Consider the following 17,708-nt stretch of genomic DNA (forward strand, 5'->3'; position numbering starts at 1 on the left):
GTCCCAACTGTCATATCCTCTTATCAGGAACGCACCTACGTAGACGGATTTAGTTTTATTTCGTCAGAGGTTGACAACGAGATAACGGACAATGAACTCATAATGTCCACATCCTGTCTACGGTGTCTACAGTGCCTACACTACCTACACTTCCTATACTGCCTACACTACACTGTCTATACTGCCTACACTACCTACACTTCCTATACTGCCTATACTCCCCATGCTGCACTCCTCTCCAGCAACGAACGAGTGATGGAGCAGCAGGAAACAGTGGCCTGTAGTCGTCGCCTACACCAATGGCCGTGGGTTCGTCATTATGTATATTAGACATTAGTGCTACGTCCGTGTGCTGTGTAATACAATATTAAAAAGGTAATGACTCAGCATGTGTGACCTTCTAGAACTGACTAGCACCGAACACTATCTCCTTGTCAACCTTGTCCGTCATGCTGATGTCGTTATCATCCCTGGCAGCTCATTTATTGCACTCATTTCAGACCCAGCCACTAGCTCCATTTATTCTCTGTAATAACCTCCCAAATATCCAATGAGAGCTCTGGAGCTTGCACCTCGATTCCTATATATTGAGGACCATAGACCGTTAGTCTACTCAAGCCACCAGCCTTCATCAAAACTTTTCCGACAGGTGAGCGAATGCTTTCTGTTTTGGTTTGTTTTCGCCTTCTGTGCATCATAAAGATTTAGATAAAGCACAAATTTGCAGTTTTAACATGCTAGCGGTAAATAATGCAACTTTATCAAGTTCAAGATGATAGTAATGAATATTTCTAATATTTTCTGACAATCTGTTTGTAAGGCAGATCTTTTCTCGTAGTAATATGTGGGATTTAAAATGTTCACATCATGAAGATGAACTACATACTGCGCCTCGTTATAAATTATGTCAATATTACAAAATGATTTTCGCGTCAAACTGACTCTTTTGTAACAAATTAATCAAATAAAATCAACTTTATTGTCTGTCCGACGAAGTTCAAGACACAATTTTTTCTTTTGCTCACAAAACCAAACACGTATGCAAGCATGAGTGTATGTATATATATTTATACCACATAATGGACAAAAATACATACCCATACAAGACATTTAACACACACACACACAAACACCTTCTCTCACAGACAAGTGAAACCCTAAGAAGGATGCCATGTACTTGGCAGCCCTACGAGTCCTTGTATTCAGGATGGCGATGGCTACTGCCACTAAGGACCTCTGGTTGGCAGCTTTCCGTACACGTGGCACTCTGTAGCGCCTGCCTGAGGCAACAGCTGAAATTTGGGATGGAGATGGTGTGATTAGTCTGAGGTGATGTTATGTGCCATCTTTCTGACTACATGCAAATACAAGTCAGAAAGTGGCAGCTGTGGTGTACCAAATTTTTTTTTTGCCTGGTGGATGACTGGCCAGCCTTGCCTTGTCTTTGACGAGGAGGTGACCATACCAGACGGCGATGTTAAATGTGAGGATGCTCTTAATAAGATACCTGTAAACAGTCTCCAGCACCTCAGAGCTGACGTTGAAACTGCGGAGTTTCTTCAAAAGGTGCAGTCTTTGCTGGGCCTGTCAGTACACCTGTCTAAAGGAGAGCCTGCTGTCTATCACTGTACCAAGGTACTTGACCCTAGCAGCCCTCTGTACCTGTTGTTCTTCTAACGCCATTGAATGAAGTAGCCAATGCGAGCACAAAGCAGTTACCAGTGAAGATCATTCTAGAGGAACGAAGAATAAAATTTTGAGATTCCTCTTTACTAAATGAAACAGATGTGTTAGACGATACGATGTAAGAAGTAAAATATTTTTTAAGTAAAGATATCACTAGGGATATCCTTGAGGTGAGAAGCTTCACTCACTGTTTTCCTGAGTCATCTCAACAAGTCACACTGGTTACCATGGAGATCTTGTTGTTGTTAGACACGTCAAGGTGAGACATCCGCTCAGTCATCTGCCTGCTGAATGAGCAACATGACGCTTGTCAAGCTACTTTTTGTCACCGCCACGATCTGGCTTACACAGAGTAAGTGACATTCCTACACATGTTAATTTAAAAAAACAAATATAAAAATAATAAGTTAATATAATGAACAATAGTGCGGTGTTGAAAAGATGGAATAAGGAAAAAAAATCAAGTTGTATAACATGGCTGTCACTATGTGACCGAAAACTCATACACCAATATGTAAAAGTCACATACTCTCCCACAAACCCTCCCCACCCTTAAATACAAGCAGCATGCTGTAGTGTTTGACACTATCCAAGTTTAGAGGTGATAGACAGCACGTAGCATGTTTGTGTTTCATTGGCTGCTTCGCTGCTAACCGGAAGCTGCTAGTCTAGATTTGACCAGCATGTTAGCTGCATGTTAGCTGCATGTTAGCTGCATGCTATATGTTAACCTTTTTGTTTTGCAGTTTCTCCGATCAGGTCTTCATATAATAGAGCATCGGGTGAGTCACGTGACATTGTCTGACTCTCACGTTCTTATTATTATTATACGGGCAAGCGCTTTTTAAAAACTAGCCGTGGCTTACACAGAAAGACACAGAAGGCACAGACACATGAGATACTCGTATTCAAACCCATGAACATACAGAGAACTTCGCCTTCCGCTCTTACTCACATACATTGTTTGACCAGAAAGTTTTGTGTTTTCCCCAAATAGACAGAAAAGGAATATATTTCAAACCAATGTGGGTGATAACTATGCTCCAATCTAACAATTAACGGTCTTATCAACAGCGAGCACTTGAAAAATGAGCCTCAATATCATTCATAACAAAAGGGGTAAAACTTTTTAACTCCTTCTTTTGAATTTAATTTAAATTTAGCTGACTCTTCTTTTAACATATCTATTCGAGAAGACATTTGTAATATTATTACATTCTAACTTATTACCTTTTCTCAAAAACTTATTCGAGTCAAACTTTGTCTACATACTGTACGTTTACCTACCTGTGCAGTGTGCGGTACCCTCCCTCTCTTCCCGAGAGTCGGGCGTGTGTATTCCATGATATCTCCTAACTACCCGAGTTCCTACTACAAGTGAGTGGATGAAGAAAAATAATTTCATTCACTTATATTTACGTGAGGTAGGGCTTCAGGGGACAGGAGCAAAGATGGAAAACATTAGATTCTGTATCTCTGACCTTAGAACAGAATATATGTTAGTACATGCCAACTGTAGTTAACCAGTTGCAATTCTAATTACTAAATAATCTCTCAATACATCTCATAAGACCTGACCATAAAATATCTGCTATTTTAAAAATATTTTTCTTAAAATGTTTCAGCTGGAATTACTAAAAAATCTTGGAATACGTATCTTCATCGCTCAGTATAGTCTTGATAAACACCAGGTTATATACACAAAGTGGAATAGCTTGATACATGATTACAATCATAATTAATAATGTAATTGAGCTAATTACCCCTCGACAGCAACGCCAACTGTCGGCGGGTGATCAACGCCCCCAGTGGCTACGTGGTGAAGGTGACTGTCCGGAACGCCAATATGGAGCAAGGACATGACTACGTCCAGCTGTTTGATGGTCAGACTTGTCCAGAGTATCACGTGATTGCTAACAGTTGTTCACAAACACTTTTTTGTCAGTAATGGCAGGACTGTGTCACATGTTCATTATGTAGAGTAGTTCAAACTGTAGGTTTCAGTGTAGTTAGGATTTGAGAATATCAATGATTCACTGAGTCCATCCTTTGTTTCCATAAAAAATCAGCAGGCCTACAGATTGCTGAGCACTTGATTTGCATACAAACATCGATGATGTTAAACTGATGTAAAATATTTCTCCCTGGCAGGTCCGTCGGAGGCACGTCCTAGTCTAGCCAGGTTTTCATCCATGCCCTCACCTACAGTCTACTACACCTCTGGGCAGAGCATGTACATCAAGTTTTTCACCGACAGATCTGTTGTATCCTCGGGTTTTAGATTGACTTATGAAGTCGTTCGTCAACTGTCTGTCCCATCATCCGGTTAGTATCCCTTGATCCTAGGGCTAGAATAATCATCAAGACCAAGTCAGTCTCTTTTTTCCTCCAAGTCGTCAGTATAAGTCTATAATATTTTAATTGCATGTGGAAAAGTATACCATTATTTCTAATCAAGCGCAACAACCTATCCTTAAATATCTTTAATAATAATCGTCTTCTTTTGCTGGATGATCATACAATGTTTGACTTCCTGTGCAGTTTGCTCTGTCAACCCTCCAACTCTCGTTGCCAATCCTCGTCAAGTCGGCTTCTTGACATCTCCTAACTACCCGTCTCAATACGGCAAGTGAGTGGATTTTTGTGTAGCTACACTGTTACTCACATCACAAACTTTTAACCCGTATTAAACTTCTTTCACTTACAAATGTAAGTCAATACATATTGAAGTTATATCCACCATATTGAGAATCCCGACACAAAGACTGCCTCGACAGTCAGCAAGGTCTGGCCCTACACTAAATACGTTGTGTACCTGACGTTGTGTGACATCACAAATGTTACAATTACTGAATGTCTGGTCTCCAGCAACATCAACTGTCGGCGGGTAATTGCAGCTCCTGCTGGTTATGTCATCAAGGTCACCATCTTGAACCTCAGCTTGGAGTTAAACTACGACTACGTCGACCTTCTTGACGGTAGTAGTCTTAGATTCTTAAATTATTCAACAATAGTAAATAATATATTTATATATATATATATCTCATAGATTACAGACTAGCTGCTTTCTGATTAGGTGTTTATATTCAGTGTCTTGTTTTGTCGTTTTGTCTGGTAAACGTGTACAGGAAAGAAAAAATATTTTCAGCGCTTTACCTACAAAGTCTGGTGATGGAGTTGATGATACAAAGCTATTCTGTTACAGGCATGTCGGATTCCTGCTCCCGACTGGGCAGGTTCTATTCCATGCCTTCAGTGAGAGTCTACTTCAGCTCTGGACGCTACATGTCCATCAGGTTTTTCACAGATGGTTCTGTAAGGAATTCTGGCTTCAGGCTCAAGTATAAGGCCATTCCCGCATCTGGTTAGTAAATGCTATATGGGTACCTATTAAAAACCCTATCACATAACCAGAAATACCTGTCTTTCTAATTCAAGCGAAATTATGTGCCACAAATAAAAATATATTCAAATGGTACTGACTACTAACCTGAGTTTGACAAAAGTTTATTTACAGATGTTTGATTTCATGCAGGGAGGGTTGTACCTGACTTTGTGCGCGTGAACAGTGCCTAGTTTTTTTTAAATTTTTAATTTGACAGTGTGTGTGTGTGTGTGAAAAATAAATACGTTCATGTTTCGGTTTTCAGTCCTCTGGAAGTATGTAGACATCATAGTTTATAATTGGTAACGATAGAAATCCTGTACTGTTTGTACAATATGGTATATCAGTGTGGAGTATCATTTGCATATTACATAATTTTTATATATCTAAACGTACAGGAAGCTCTCTTTGACTTGTCTTCAATAATAACTATCTATGATTCAATTTACCTTTACAACAATTTCTTAATTGTCTTTTCAAAAGGTTCACGTGGATAACGGCAGGGCGTCAACTGTGATCTGATTGGTCGATAACTCATGTGACATTGTGACAATCCATTATCCTTCTATGAACGTATTCGTCTGGCAAATAGTTTCTGTTGGAGTTTCGAGAATAATAAAGAGCTTACTGCACACACACAGTAGCGTATTATTTCTAGTTGTATGTGTGAATTGACAAACTGATCGTTGTGTAACATCGTATCGTCAATGATGGGAGCGGTTACAGAAGGGACGATGCTGACAGCCTGTGGGTAATGAGAAGCCAGATAAGGATGCTGGATACTAGCTGGAAGGCTAATTTTTAAAAAGCATTTAACGCCTCTGTCACCTGCAGTCTACAGGGATGCTTACAAAATAATATTTGAATTTAAAGATAAACATAATTTGAAAAAAGAAAAGATGTCAATCACAAGCAATTAAAATATTATACACTTATACTGAGAAAAAACCACAGAGAATCTAAATCCGTTAAATAACTCTTATTCCGAACACAGTAGCACAGTCGCTCTCCAAACATCCAAATGTTTAGTCACGTCCGACCACGAAGTCACACACTTCATAAAGTCTTTTTACACGAGTGTTTCGATTCTTCCTACTCATCAGACAGAGAGCAAATTCTCGAAACAAGTTTAATTTTAATAAACCATTGTTTAACACTTCTGGTCGAAATGAGTTCTTGTAGAAAATACTTCTGTGCTACTTTTAAACAACAAACACGTAAACATTGCAGTGATGTTTTATAGTTGTTCGTAAAATGCGAAAGAGAGAAGAGAAAGAGTAAATGGACTGAAGTGGATTGATTTAACAGTGGATACACGTCCGTGGTCCTACAACCCTGATATCAGGAGAGATTGTAAAGATAAGTCTGCATGGTTTTTATACATGTCATGTAGCTGTATATATTTTATTAACACGATTTGTCTCCTTATTTTAATTATATTTCATTGTTTTATATTGCCTTTTTTGCTTGTACAGATGCAAGTGGTTAATGGTTAGTGGTTAGCTTTGTGAAGCTGACTGAGGCCCCACATTCTATTTCTATACGATTTCTGCATGCAAGGGTTTATCATTATTTTGTACTGTGACACCCATGGGAACTTTGACATCAGCTATGCACATGCAGGGTTTGCGTGTCAAGGTTTATCAATTTTTTTAATTTTTACTTCGTGATTTCATGCAAAATAATGGGAGACAACTTTAGTTTACTTGTCCAAGACAGTACATGTAGTAGTTTTCTCCCCTCACTCTGCTTGCCTGTCTTTAGGTGCATGAACATGGCTGAGGGGAAACCCGTCGCATCAGGCGACATCTGACCTTCTGCAACCCTCTAGCGACCCCCGGGGGTCCTGACCTGCACGAAGTCTGGGGTGCCTGTCACGCGTCGTCTGCTCGCAGGGTCTTCTCAGAATCCCTATAATTCCCCCCCCACACACACAAGCTTCTCATTTCACACTTTTTCACCCCCCAGCGTGCAGTTTTTGGCACGTTTCTACCCCTATTGTCACAATCGTACTCGTCCGTGGGCAGCGCCGGAGGTTCGGACTGTCAGACCGAGGCCCTGCCGGCCTGCGCCTTTATGTTCTTTCAGTGATCAACCGACCAACTTTTCAGAAGCCGCATGAGCGAGTGTGTGAGTTTTGTTTCCGCATCATCGAGTTTGTAGCGAGCAAATGTTTTATATGTTAGGGATAGTCATGTAAGTCAGTTTGAGAGTGTGGCTTCTGTGGTAGAGATGGATCACATTTGTTAGTTTTAGAGTGTGATTTCACGGTCGCAGCGCACGTGACGTGAATCTATATTCTGTTTAAAATTATTTGTTTTGTTGGAATTTTTATGGGGAAATTTATTATCCCTGTAAGAGACAGCTCAGGGCGTGCTGTTAACGATATCTGATGATGGATGGACCCTGTCTTCACCTCAAGCTCTTCATCTCCTTCCTCTTCCCTCTTGTTTTCGGCCTTGACAAAAAAAAAATTTTCTTCTTCTCTTTAGTTTTGCAAAAATCTTTTCTAAATTCGTCGACCGTTTGGATCCTTCCATCCTCCGCATTCGTCGTCCTGTCTCCAGCATCAGCAGCGCGCGGGTGAGTGATGAGCCTGCCCCTGGAGCTGCGAGATCAAACCAGTGCACGTGCGCCCACGTGACCAGCGGGCTGCTCGGGTTAGAAGCCAGCAGATGGTCCCCTTTGTGTGCCGGACAGATAAGCATTGTCACCAAAAATTGAGTAAATCGTAAAAATTTCAGAACTACAGGGGAAGGGGAGGCGGGAAGTGGGTGAAACATTGATTTCATGATTCCAAGCATGTTAACCCTTTGAGGATCAAGGCACATATTTGTCCCATACATTTAAATGGACTCCGAATTTGATTAAAACCACTTATAACAGTCAAATTTGTACGAAATTACTCAGTGCGTCACTGACTGTTTATGAATAAGGCTGGTTTCGATATGTATGCATTAGTTTCATTGTCAGATTGAGAGGAATTTTCAATTTGAGGACCACCCGCAAAATTGAAATTGGGTTTCGTTTTAAAAAAAGAATGTGTCAAGAGAACAAACTGCTAGCTTTTACTCGGAGATGTCACTAATATAATGTATTAACATTTTTGCTTCTGGATTGTTTTACCGGTCTGTGTAGGTATAAATGCTCTACTGCTCACCACCTGCCCTTTAATAGTATGCACAAAACTAGCTAACACGTCCAAGACAGAAAAAATAAACATTTAGCTTTAATATTTTGTGTGCAATGCGATCATACATAATATATGCAATAATTTCATTTACTGTTAAGTGTGATTTTAATGAATTCATAAAGTCGGGTATAGTTCACTCAAACATTAAGAATACTACATTAAAGTTACAAAATGCTTTAATAGCATTAATAGCGTAGAAAAATAAAAAAATAGTAGGTGAAGATATAAAGGAAGTAGCAAACAGTTTGACGAACACATCGACGATTGCACAGTTTTGCATGCTCAGTGGTAGTCTAACGAAATTCAGTTTTCAGACAATTAGTCAGCGACAGCTGTGTCATGTACGCTACCTGTCTATATGTGACCCTCCACGACGAAATGAGTCTCAAGTCGCGCGAAACAGTTTTGTGCTAGAGGCACCGAAAGGTGATAGGGTCAACTGTGTGCAGTTTGACTTTTCTTTCAAAATGGATTCACTGGTTATTAAACTATCAGGAAAATACACTGCTATGTTAAAATAAAATTAGAAATTGACTTTAAATACGCTTTAATCGAGGTACCCTACTGCGATCCCTACTGCTTTCAGACGAAATTCAAACGCCGCTTCGATACTGTTTCCCTGTCATAACCCATCGTGTTATATCTTGACAGAAAGCCCGGAGTCTGTATGTTCGACTTCGTCAAAGAGCGATTCAAATATTAACCGATCAAAATATTTGTCTGCAAAAGTTTAGGAGTAAGCAGACCCGGTCGGCCATCATGACGCTAATCTTTGGACCCTCTTTTCTCAAAATGGCCGCCACCGTACTTTCACACTTCAAACGTTTATAACTCAGTTTTAGGACAAGAAGAACAACTTTTCTATCAAAAGAAAGTTTAGAACCTGTACTTTTTTAAAAATTTGCTATTTCGCAAATCTGAAAGACTCATTTCGTCGTGGAGGGTCACATATTACACGTGACCATCGTATCGTGACTGTGTGCAGATCGTGTGAGCAGATTTTGATTCATCCAGTCAGTTTCTGACATTGACCTCTTGCAATATCAGCTTTTACTGTCCGTGCATCCTGACGGCCTCATTCACACCCAGCGCCCAGTAAAACAATTAAACAGAGGAAAACATCGACCATCATCATCATTTTCATCACTTGTCACAACTGTCATATCATCGTATCAGAAGCACACCTACGTAGATGGATTTCATTTCATTCCGTCAGTGGCTGACATCCAGCTATAGGGCAATTAGCTTCTAATGTCCACATCCTTTGTACAGTGTTTATGATGGCTACACCAACTCCAATACCTACACTGACTACACTGAAATCCTATCCATCAACTCACGAGTGATGGAGCAGCAGCATGCAGCAGCCTGTAGTCATCGTTTACACCGATGGCCATGGGTTCATCATGATCGATGTTATTCGTCTGTCCTACAATTGTTCTCTGTGTAAGACGATATTGTGAAGACAATGACGATGAGGTCTTCAGCTGTCACCGAGTCAGCACATGGGACCTTCTAGAATAGCACCCAACTCTGTCTCTCACAAAAGATTCTCTGTCAACTGATAGTACTTCTTTCTTTAGACTTTTCATCCAATCAGAGCTCTGGATCTTGCATCTCGATTTGTATATAATGAGGACCTTAGACCATGTCGAAACACCCTCAGTCTACTCCAGCCACGTGCCTTGATCAAGACTTTTCGCACAGGTGAGCAACTACTTCTTGTTTTATAATTTTAAAATTGTTTATTTTATTGGTTTTCGCCTCTTGAGCATTACAAAGAGAAAGCACAAAGATGACAATCTTGCGGTAAATCATTAATTATTTTTCAACCTCAAGACCATAGTAACTGATATTTCTAGTATCGCTGGACAGTCTGTAAGACAGATGTTTTTAGGAGGAATACGTGGGATTCAAATTAAACATCTCGTGAAGATTAACTACACTCTAAAGCAGACCTGGGCAAACGCCGGCCCGCGGGCCGGATCCGGCCCGCCTCCTGTCTCTGACCGGCCCGCCCGCTGGCCCGCCCGCCAGTATATATACTATGTATACAGTATTGGGTAAAACTGAGTTAACTATATTAGTCCGGCCCTCTAGAACCATCCCAGTTTCTCATGCGGCCCCTTGGGAAAATTAATTGCCCACCCCTGCTCTAAAGTAAAGTAAGTAAAGGAAGTCAATGTTCCTAAATGAATTTAGCATCCAAATGAGGCTTGTGTGTGATTATATATAACAAAATAATGATTATGTACTAATGTAAAAGGTAAAAGGAGACAACCATTGCATTAAGGGATGTAATACAAGAAATATGCGTAGTTTCCTTGCACGTTTCCTCTGGGGGAGAGTCTCCTTAATCTTCTAATGAAGTGTAGGGCCTTGAAACTAATAAGTTTACACCGAATATTAATGAATATCTTAACTGGGAAACAGAACAGGTGTGTTCGGCGCATAAAGAATAATTAAAAAGACAAATAAGACTGTAAAACCGCCAAATCAGTTTTTGATGCAAATTGATAAAGCCTAGAACAGAGTGTAACAATCCAATCGACTTTTTCAAAGTTTATAAGTATTCTTCTTCCAGCAGGGAGGAACCAAAAGCATGATAATAAAATGATTTTTAGAATATTAGATAGGACTCTGCATAAAAGTAATGGAACACAGCTCAAAGCTTCTCGCTCGTTAACAGAACTCGCTGTTTATTAGCCATTTTCCACGACAAGGATTGTAATATTTTTATAGGGTTTTTTATTCTTTTTGGAGATTGGTCATTGCTCTGAATTCTTCTAACGTCATTGAATGAAGTAGCCAATGCGACCACAGAGCAGTTACCAATGAAGATCATTCTAGAGAAAAAAAGAAGAAAATTTCGAGATTCCTCTTTACTAAATGAGACAGATGTGTTAAACGATACGATGCGTTAAAAAGTAAAATATTTTTTAAAGTAAAGATATCACTAGGGATATTTTAGTTGTTAATTTGAAATGTGAAAAAACCGTTAGCTTTGTCGTCTAATGGCTCTTTTTAATAGTTAACTGGAAAAAAATCGTCTGTCAACAGTCCAGTAATACAAGTTCGTGGTCTCCTGCCTGCTGAGTGAGCAACATGGCGCTTGTCATGCTACTGTTTGTCACCGCCACCATCTGTCTTACACAGAGTAAGTGACTTTCCTACACAAGTTAATTTAATTGACTTTGATCGATGCGTGAAAGGAATACAAGCATAGAAAATAATAATTAATATACTAATCTGTAGTGCAATGTTAAAATGATGGAATGAGAAAACGTCGTATGGCTTAGCTGTCAATAAAAATAATACAAATTTCTGTAAAAGTCACCAACCCTTCCACAAAACTCTGCTGACCGATGCACATCTATCAATCATGTTTGTGTTTGAGTGGCCAGTAACTGTATTAGCATTTTAGCTGCATGCTATACATTAGCCATACAACTATCAGCTGGCTGAGAACTATATGTTGTCACTGTCCATATGTTGTTTCGTCATCGTGTTAGCATTGTGTTTTATTTTATTCCTGCAGTTTCACCGAGCACTTCGCAATCGGGTGAGTCACGTGACATCGTTTGACTCTGACTTTCACATTCTTTTCATTATCCGCACTAGCATTTTTTATATTTAACCAAAAAATGCAAACAAAAAAACAAACAAGCCAAGGCTCAAACAGGCACACACAAAGAAGGCTCAGAGATACCAGGTACCCGTATTTGAACGTACACAGAACGCGCACAGTTTACTCAGTCATAAATGGAAATTAAGCTAAGCCTTCCAATCTTTCTCTGTGTCTCTCCCTTTCTGTCTCTTTCTCTCTGTCTCTCTCTCACACCCACACACACACAAAGAAAGAGAAGAAAGAGCTTGCCATAAATATTCTAATGAAACAATCTAATGTTTGACATGTTCGCTACATCTGTATTTCATTTTCATTCACACATCAACTTTTACCACCATTCTCCACCAATCATCTACTCTCTTCTCACTTTGACCTTTCTATCTCTCACACATACATTGTTTTACCAATTTGTTTCGTGTTTTTCGAAAATAGAAAAGAAATATATTTCAAACCAACTGTTGATTATCTTTTGCTCCAATATAACAATTAAAGATTTTATCTCCAGTGAGCACTTGTAAAAAAAACCCATAATTTTTTGTCAGAAAAATAAGAAAAATGTTTTAAGTTCTAGCTTCTCTTCTCTTACATTACTGACTTAAGAATAGAGTTCTTATTTTATGACATTTTGAATTGTTAGCGATTTCCAAAAGCTTCTTTGAGCCACAGTTTTGTGTAAATGGTGTTCTTACCTTTCTGTACAGTGTGCGGTTACATCAATCTCTCTCCGAGTGTCGGGCAGGTGAATTACCTGACATCTCCTAACTTTCCGAATCTCTACCAGAAGTGAGTGGGTCAAAGAAAACCATTTTATCCATTTACAATTACGTGTGGTAATCAGGAATTTGAGTAAGCCTACAGCAGGCAGCTAGGAGTTTATGGGATCAGGAGAACACTTAGCAAACATTGGCTTCTGTATCTCTGACTTAAGAACAGACCATAAAGCAAGTAGGTCCCAGCTATGGATCATTAGCTGCAATTGTAATTAGTAGACAATCTCTCAAAACACAGATCGCAAGTCCTAATACTAAACAATCTGCTCCGTTATAAATATTTTTCTGAAAATGTTGACGTTGGAATTACTACAAACTCTTGGAATGTGTATCTTTATAGCTTAGTGTGGTCTTGATAAACACCAGGTACTCCAGCATAACTGTCAGGCATCATCCGACATGTTACAATATTACAATAACTTTAACTGTGTTATCTACCCCATCAACAGCAACGTCGACTGTCGGCGGGTGATCAACGCCCCCAGTGGCTACGTGGTGAGGGTGACTGTCCTGAACGCCAATATGGAGCAAGGATATGACTACGTCCAACTGTTTGACGGTTAGACTTGTAGAGTCAGGGTATCACGTGATTGCTAACAGCTGTCCTTTGCACACGTTCTTTTTTCAGTAATGCAGAATTTTATCCCGTATGTGTATTATGTACAATACCTATTTTAAAATGCAGGTTTTTAGAACGGTTACAATGCGAGTACATAATACTGAAATGTTTAAAAGAGGCCGTTCTTTGTTTCCGTAAGAAATACAAAGCAGACATACTCATTACTGAGAACTTAAAAACATCTATGATGTTAAACTGATGTAAAATACTTCTCCCTAACAGGTCCGTCGGCGGCAAGTCCTAGTCTAGCCAGGTTTTCATCCATGCCAACACCTACAGTCTACACCTCTTCTGGCCAGAGCATGTACATCAAGTTTTTCACCGACGGTTCTATCGTAGCTTCGGGTTTCAGACTGAGTTATGAAGTCGTTCCTGTCGCAACATCCGGTTAGTACCTTGATCTTAGGGCTAGAATTAGCATCAAGACCAAGTCACTCTTTTTTCTCCTCGGAGTCGTGTGTGGAAAAGTATACCATTTTTTCTAATCAAGCGACACTACAAATCCTTCAGTGTCTTTAACAATAATCGTCGTCTTCTGTTGGATGATCATACAATGTTTGACTTCCTGTGCAGGTTGTCCTGTCAACCCTCTAACTCTCGTTGCCAATCCTGGGCAAGTCAGCTTCTTGACGTCTCCTAACTACCCGTCTCACTACGGCAAGTGAGTGGATTTTTGTGTGGCTACACTATTAGTCATGTTACAAACTTCTAACCCGTATTAATCTTCTTTCACTAACAAATGTAAGTCAATAAATATTGAGGTTATAACCAACATATTGAGAATCCCGACACAAAGACTGTCACGACAGCCAGCAAGGTCTGGCCCTACACTAAACACGTTGTGTACCTGACTTTTTTGTGTGACATCACAAATGTTACAATCAGTGAATGTCTGGTCTCCAGCAACCTCAACTGTCGGTGGGTAGTTGAAGCTCCCCCTGGTCATGTCGTCAGGGTCACCCTCTTGGATCTGAACTTGGAGTTAAACTACGACTACGTCGACCTTCTTAACGGTAGTAGTCTTAGATTCTTAAATTATACAACAATGGTAGATAATATAATTTTTGCTTTTTTAGCTGTCTCATAGATTACTAATAAGCCGTTTCCTTATTAGGTGTTTATATTCACAGTCTTGCTTTCTAATGTCTGGTAAACGGAAACATATTTTGCTTACAGTATCTGATTACTGTCACTGGTATTAGATCCACATGCCACTATAGGCTGTAAATTTTTCTCAAAGTACAAGTTTCTTTGATTCTGCTCTGAGTTTGTAACAACTGTCGTTTGTGTATGTAGTTAAAAGAAGTATTTTTAACGCTTTACCTAGAAAGACTGATGATGGAGTTGCTGATACAAGGCTATTCTCTGTTACAGGTATTTCGGATTCCAGCCCTAGCCTGGGCAGGTTCTATGCCATGCCTCAAGCGGAAGTCTACTTCAGTTCTGAACGGCACATGTCCATCAGGTTTCACACAGATGGGTCTGTAACAAATACTGGCTTCAGGCTCCGGTATCGGGCTGTTCCCTCATCTGGTTAGTAAATATTAGTTAGGTTACACATAAAACTATGACTTAACTAGGCATGCCCATCTTCCTAATTCAAGCAAAAAATATCTTCCACAAATAAAACTATATTTAAATGGTATGATCACTGACATTAGTTTGACAACAGTTTACTTGGTTTTGTGCAGGGCCTTTGTATTCAATGAGAGTTCGAGTGTGAATATATATGTTTCTGATTGTCTGTAAGCTAGCTTATGTGTGTGTGTGTGCCTATGATTACAATAAATGCATCACGCTTCGGTTTTCAATCCCAAGAAACTTTGTAGGTAACGGACATAAACCGATAAATTCCTGTTTTATATTTGGTAACATTGGTTTCTGTAGTTTTTGTGCAATAGTGATACACATTTATGTAGTATCATGTGTATATTATATAATTTATATATATCTATGTTATTTCGTTGTGTTCAATAACTTTGATTACCTTTTACCTTCACATCAATCATTTGATTATGTATTTAATAGCTCACCAAGGATAACGACATGGCGTCAACGGGGATCTGATTGGTCGATAACTCACGTGACATTGCGACATCTCCATTGGTTTGCTACGGACGCATTCTTTTGGCTTTTAACTTTTATCTGAGCTTTGAAATAAAGTGCTTAGTGCACACATGCACCTAACTACTTGTTGTTTCTAGTCATATGTGTGAATTGAATATATTGAACACTGTGTCAGTCGTAACGTGAATGATGGGAGTGGTAAGAGAAAACACTGTGACTGTCTATTCACTCTATTTTATCATTTTCGAATCTATAATTCCTTATTTATATTTTCGCGATCTTAAATATCTGTCTTTTTTTTCAAAACAAAACGCTCAAAGATCAAGAAAGATAATGTCTATCAATGCCACAAAAAAGTAAATGAATGTTCCACGTCCTTCATCCCGACCTGATGACTAATTAATGCAGTTAATTGATGTTTCTTAGAATCGCTCGTGTGACCACTACTGTGCACTGATCCAACTTAATCGCAAATGCCCATGATCAGTCCAGTTTGTAGACCCAGTAACTCGTTACACAATAGTGATATTCAAAGCACAATTCACGCTTGATGTCAATGTGTTGAACAAGTATCGTCCTTTTTCCAACTTTATCTTGAAAAATCTGGCTAGGACCAGTGGGATTTTAACACTTTAACATATAAATACTTCCTCAAGAACAGTAACTAAAAAGACTTCCTGTACCTTTTGTTCCTCCATTGACCCCCAGATCGCATCTCGAGACGAGAGTGAAGTTAGTCCTTAGTTGTCTGACTTCAATGATTCAAGTTCATTTCTAAAAAATCTCTGTTTTCACTTCAAGCGCGAATTTCATAAAGTTCTGGTACAAAGTAGGGTTTTTACTTACTATTGAGGGGCGTTTACTTTCACAAAAATATGTAAATGTCACAGCAGCTGTTTTACAAAAATCTTTAAACTTTTACTAAAGCTTATTTTCTTTAAATGACTAGAAAGAAGATAAGTAGTGTAAGCTACTGAGGTACTCAAGACCTCAACCAACAGGAGCACTGCAATAACTAATTTTCTTTAGGAAAATCCACTGTAAAGCCTCAGTCTAATTTAACTGAATTCCTTGACAGTTTTCACCAGTCCAATGTTTTTAACGACCGGTGCTTGCTCAGTGCAAGCAAACAGTTCCACAAAATCCGGGAGATATATCTGGGACAAGAGGCTGCTTTCAACTCTCAAGATACCACCGTGGTAAACTGGTACAATAAACACAGATTAATTAAGGAGTAACAGAATTTAAAGACCAGCTGGAGAACTCAGAGCAAGATACTGATTTTTCGTCTGCTAGTGGACGATATGAACGTAGTTTAGGTACAGACTGATAATCATAAGGGTTAGAATTAGAGGCAAAAGTAATAAATTAAAAAGTCAGTTACGCCTATGGATAAGCAACCCTTCAACCAATGGAAAGGCTTGATCAATTATTCACTACAATTATCCCCGGTGATTCATGATGTCATCGGTTTGACCCTCTTCCTTTTCGTGGTAGTGAATACAGGGTCTGTACTAAAGTCGGTCACTCAGTTGATGAAACAGTTCTTGCCTTGAGCTCAGCCCAGACATCTAATTTGCTTTCCAGTAGGTGCACATCCTGGTGGAGATCAACACTTGTAAATTCAGTTAATCTTTCATTAAACTGTGTGCACAACCTTGAGGGTGTGACATTTCTGTCCTTGTATATATACCATACTCAAGTGGCTTACATCCCACAGGAGCGAACGGAAAGAGGGGGTGAGATCTAGTGGAAGAAAAGAAAATACTTCGTCTGGTCTTAAGAACTGAAAGCTGCGAGTTTCTAGAAAACCTTGTTTATTCGGCAACATGGCTTTGTCTGTCATTGTCATCGTGGCTTTTACTGTCACATGCATTACTCGGAGTAAGTATTATTTTTAAATAATATTAAAATATTTTAGTTTAATTTATATTTACTAAATTAAGTTTTAAAAAAGAATTAATCAGATGGTTAGGAAAAATAAAAAGGAAGAATAAAGTAGAAGATTGAACTACATGGGGATAGAAAAGACAGGGATATAAAGATTTTAAGGCAGGTGAAAGACGATACACTTGAGTGTATTTTGGCTGCTTCTACACTGATATCTATATCTTTAAATTTTGAGAAAACATTTGCACACAGCAAACGACTCTCTCACACACACACACACACACATTATGGGATGTACAACATCTATACATACATTTGTACGACTTGCACATATAATTGGGTTGACTCTGGAAAATCTTAGAAATATCAATTTAAATTTCTTTGTTCAGGTGCGCATGCTCAGCTGCAAATTAACCCCAAAGAACTGGAACTGACTGATGGCATCAGCAACAGCTCTGTGGTAATCTCCT

The 17,708-nt window shown here is 39.1% G+C and overlaps 2 protein-coding genes across 13 annotated transcripts in view; both read left to right on the plus strand.

The window, feature by feature from the left end:
- Positions 1-17,708, plus strand: part of LOC112567948 (mucin-5AC-like) — a 180,523-nt gene that overhangs the window by 52,045 nt on the left and 110,770 nt on the right. The gene's annotated exons all lie outside the window — the stretch shown is intronic.
- On the plus strand, positions 9,911-15,468 carry LOC112567961 (deleted in malignant brain tumors 1 protein-like). The gene is made up of 10 exons (XM_025244918.1): positions 9,911-9,971; positions 11,325-11,421; positions 11,803-11,826; positions 12,594-12,675; positions 13,112-13,221; positions 13,504-13,668; positions 13,855-13,942; positions 14,185-14,294; positions 14,656-14,814; positions 15,310-15,468. The coding sequence occupies exons 2-10, from the start codon at positions 11,370-11,372 to the stop codon at positions 15,321-15,323; spliced, it is 804 nt and encodes a 267-aa protein (XP_025100703.1). The 5' UTR covers positions 9,911-9,971; positions 11,325-11,369; the 3' UTR covers positions 15,324-15,468.

The sequence above is a fragment of the Pomacea canaliculata genome, linkage group LG7 (genome assembly GCF_003073045.1).
Source record: "Pomacea canaliculata isolate SZHN2017 linkage group LG7, ASM307304v1, whole genome shotgun sequence".
NCBI lineage: Eukaryota > Metazoa > Mollusca > Gastropoda > Architaenioglossa > Ampullariidae > Pomacea > Pomacea canaliculata.

What these genes read in the sequence shown, in the direction of transcription:
- LOC112567961 (XM_025244918.1), top strand. Translation starts at nt 11,370, where the DNA reads ATGGCGCTTGTCATGCTACTGTTTGTCACCGCCACCATCTGTCTTACA. An exon ending in TACCCGTCTCACTACGGCAA is followed by an intron (nt 13,943 to 14,184) that starts GTGAGTGGATTT and finishes TCTGGTCTCCAG; the next exon opens with CAACCTCAACTGTCGGTGGG. An exon ending in CTACGTCGACCTTCTTAACG is followed by an intron (nt 14,295 to 14,655) that starts GTAGTAGTCTTA and finishes TCTCTGTTACAG; the next exon opens with GTATTTCGGATTCCAGCCCT.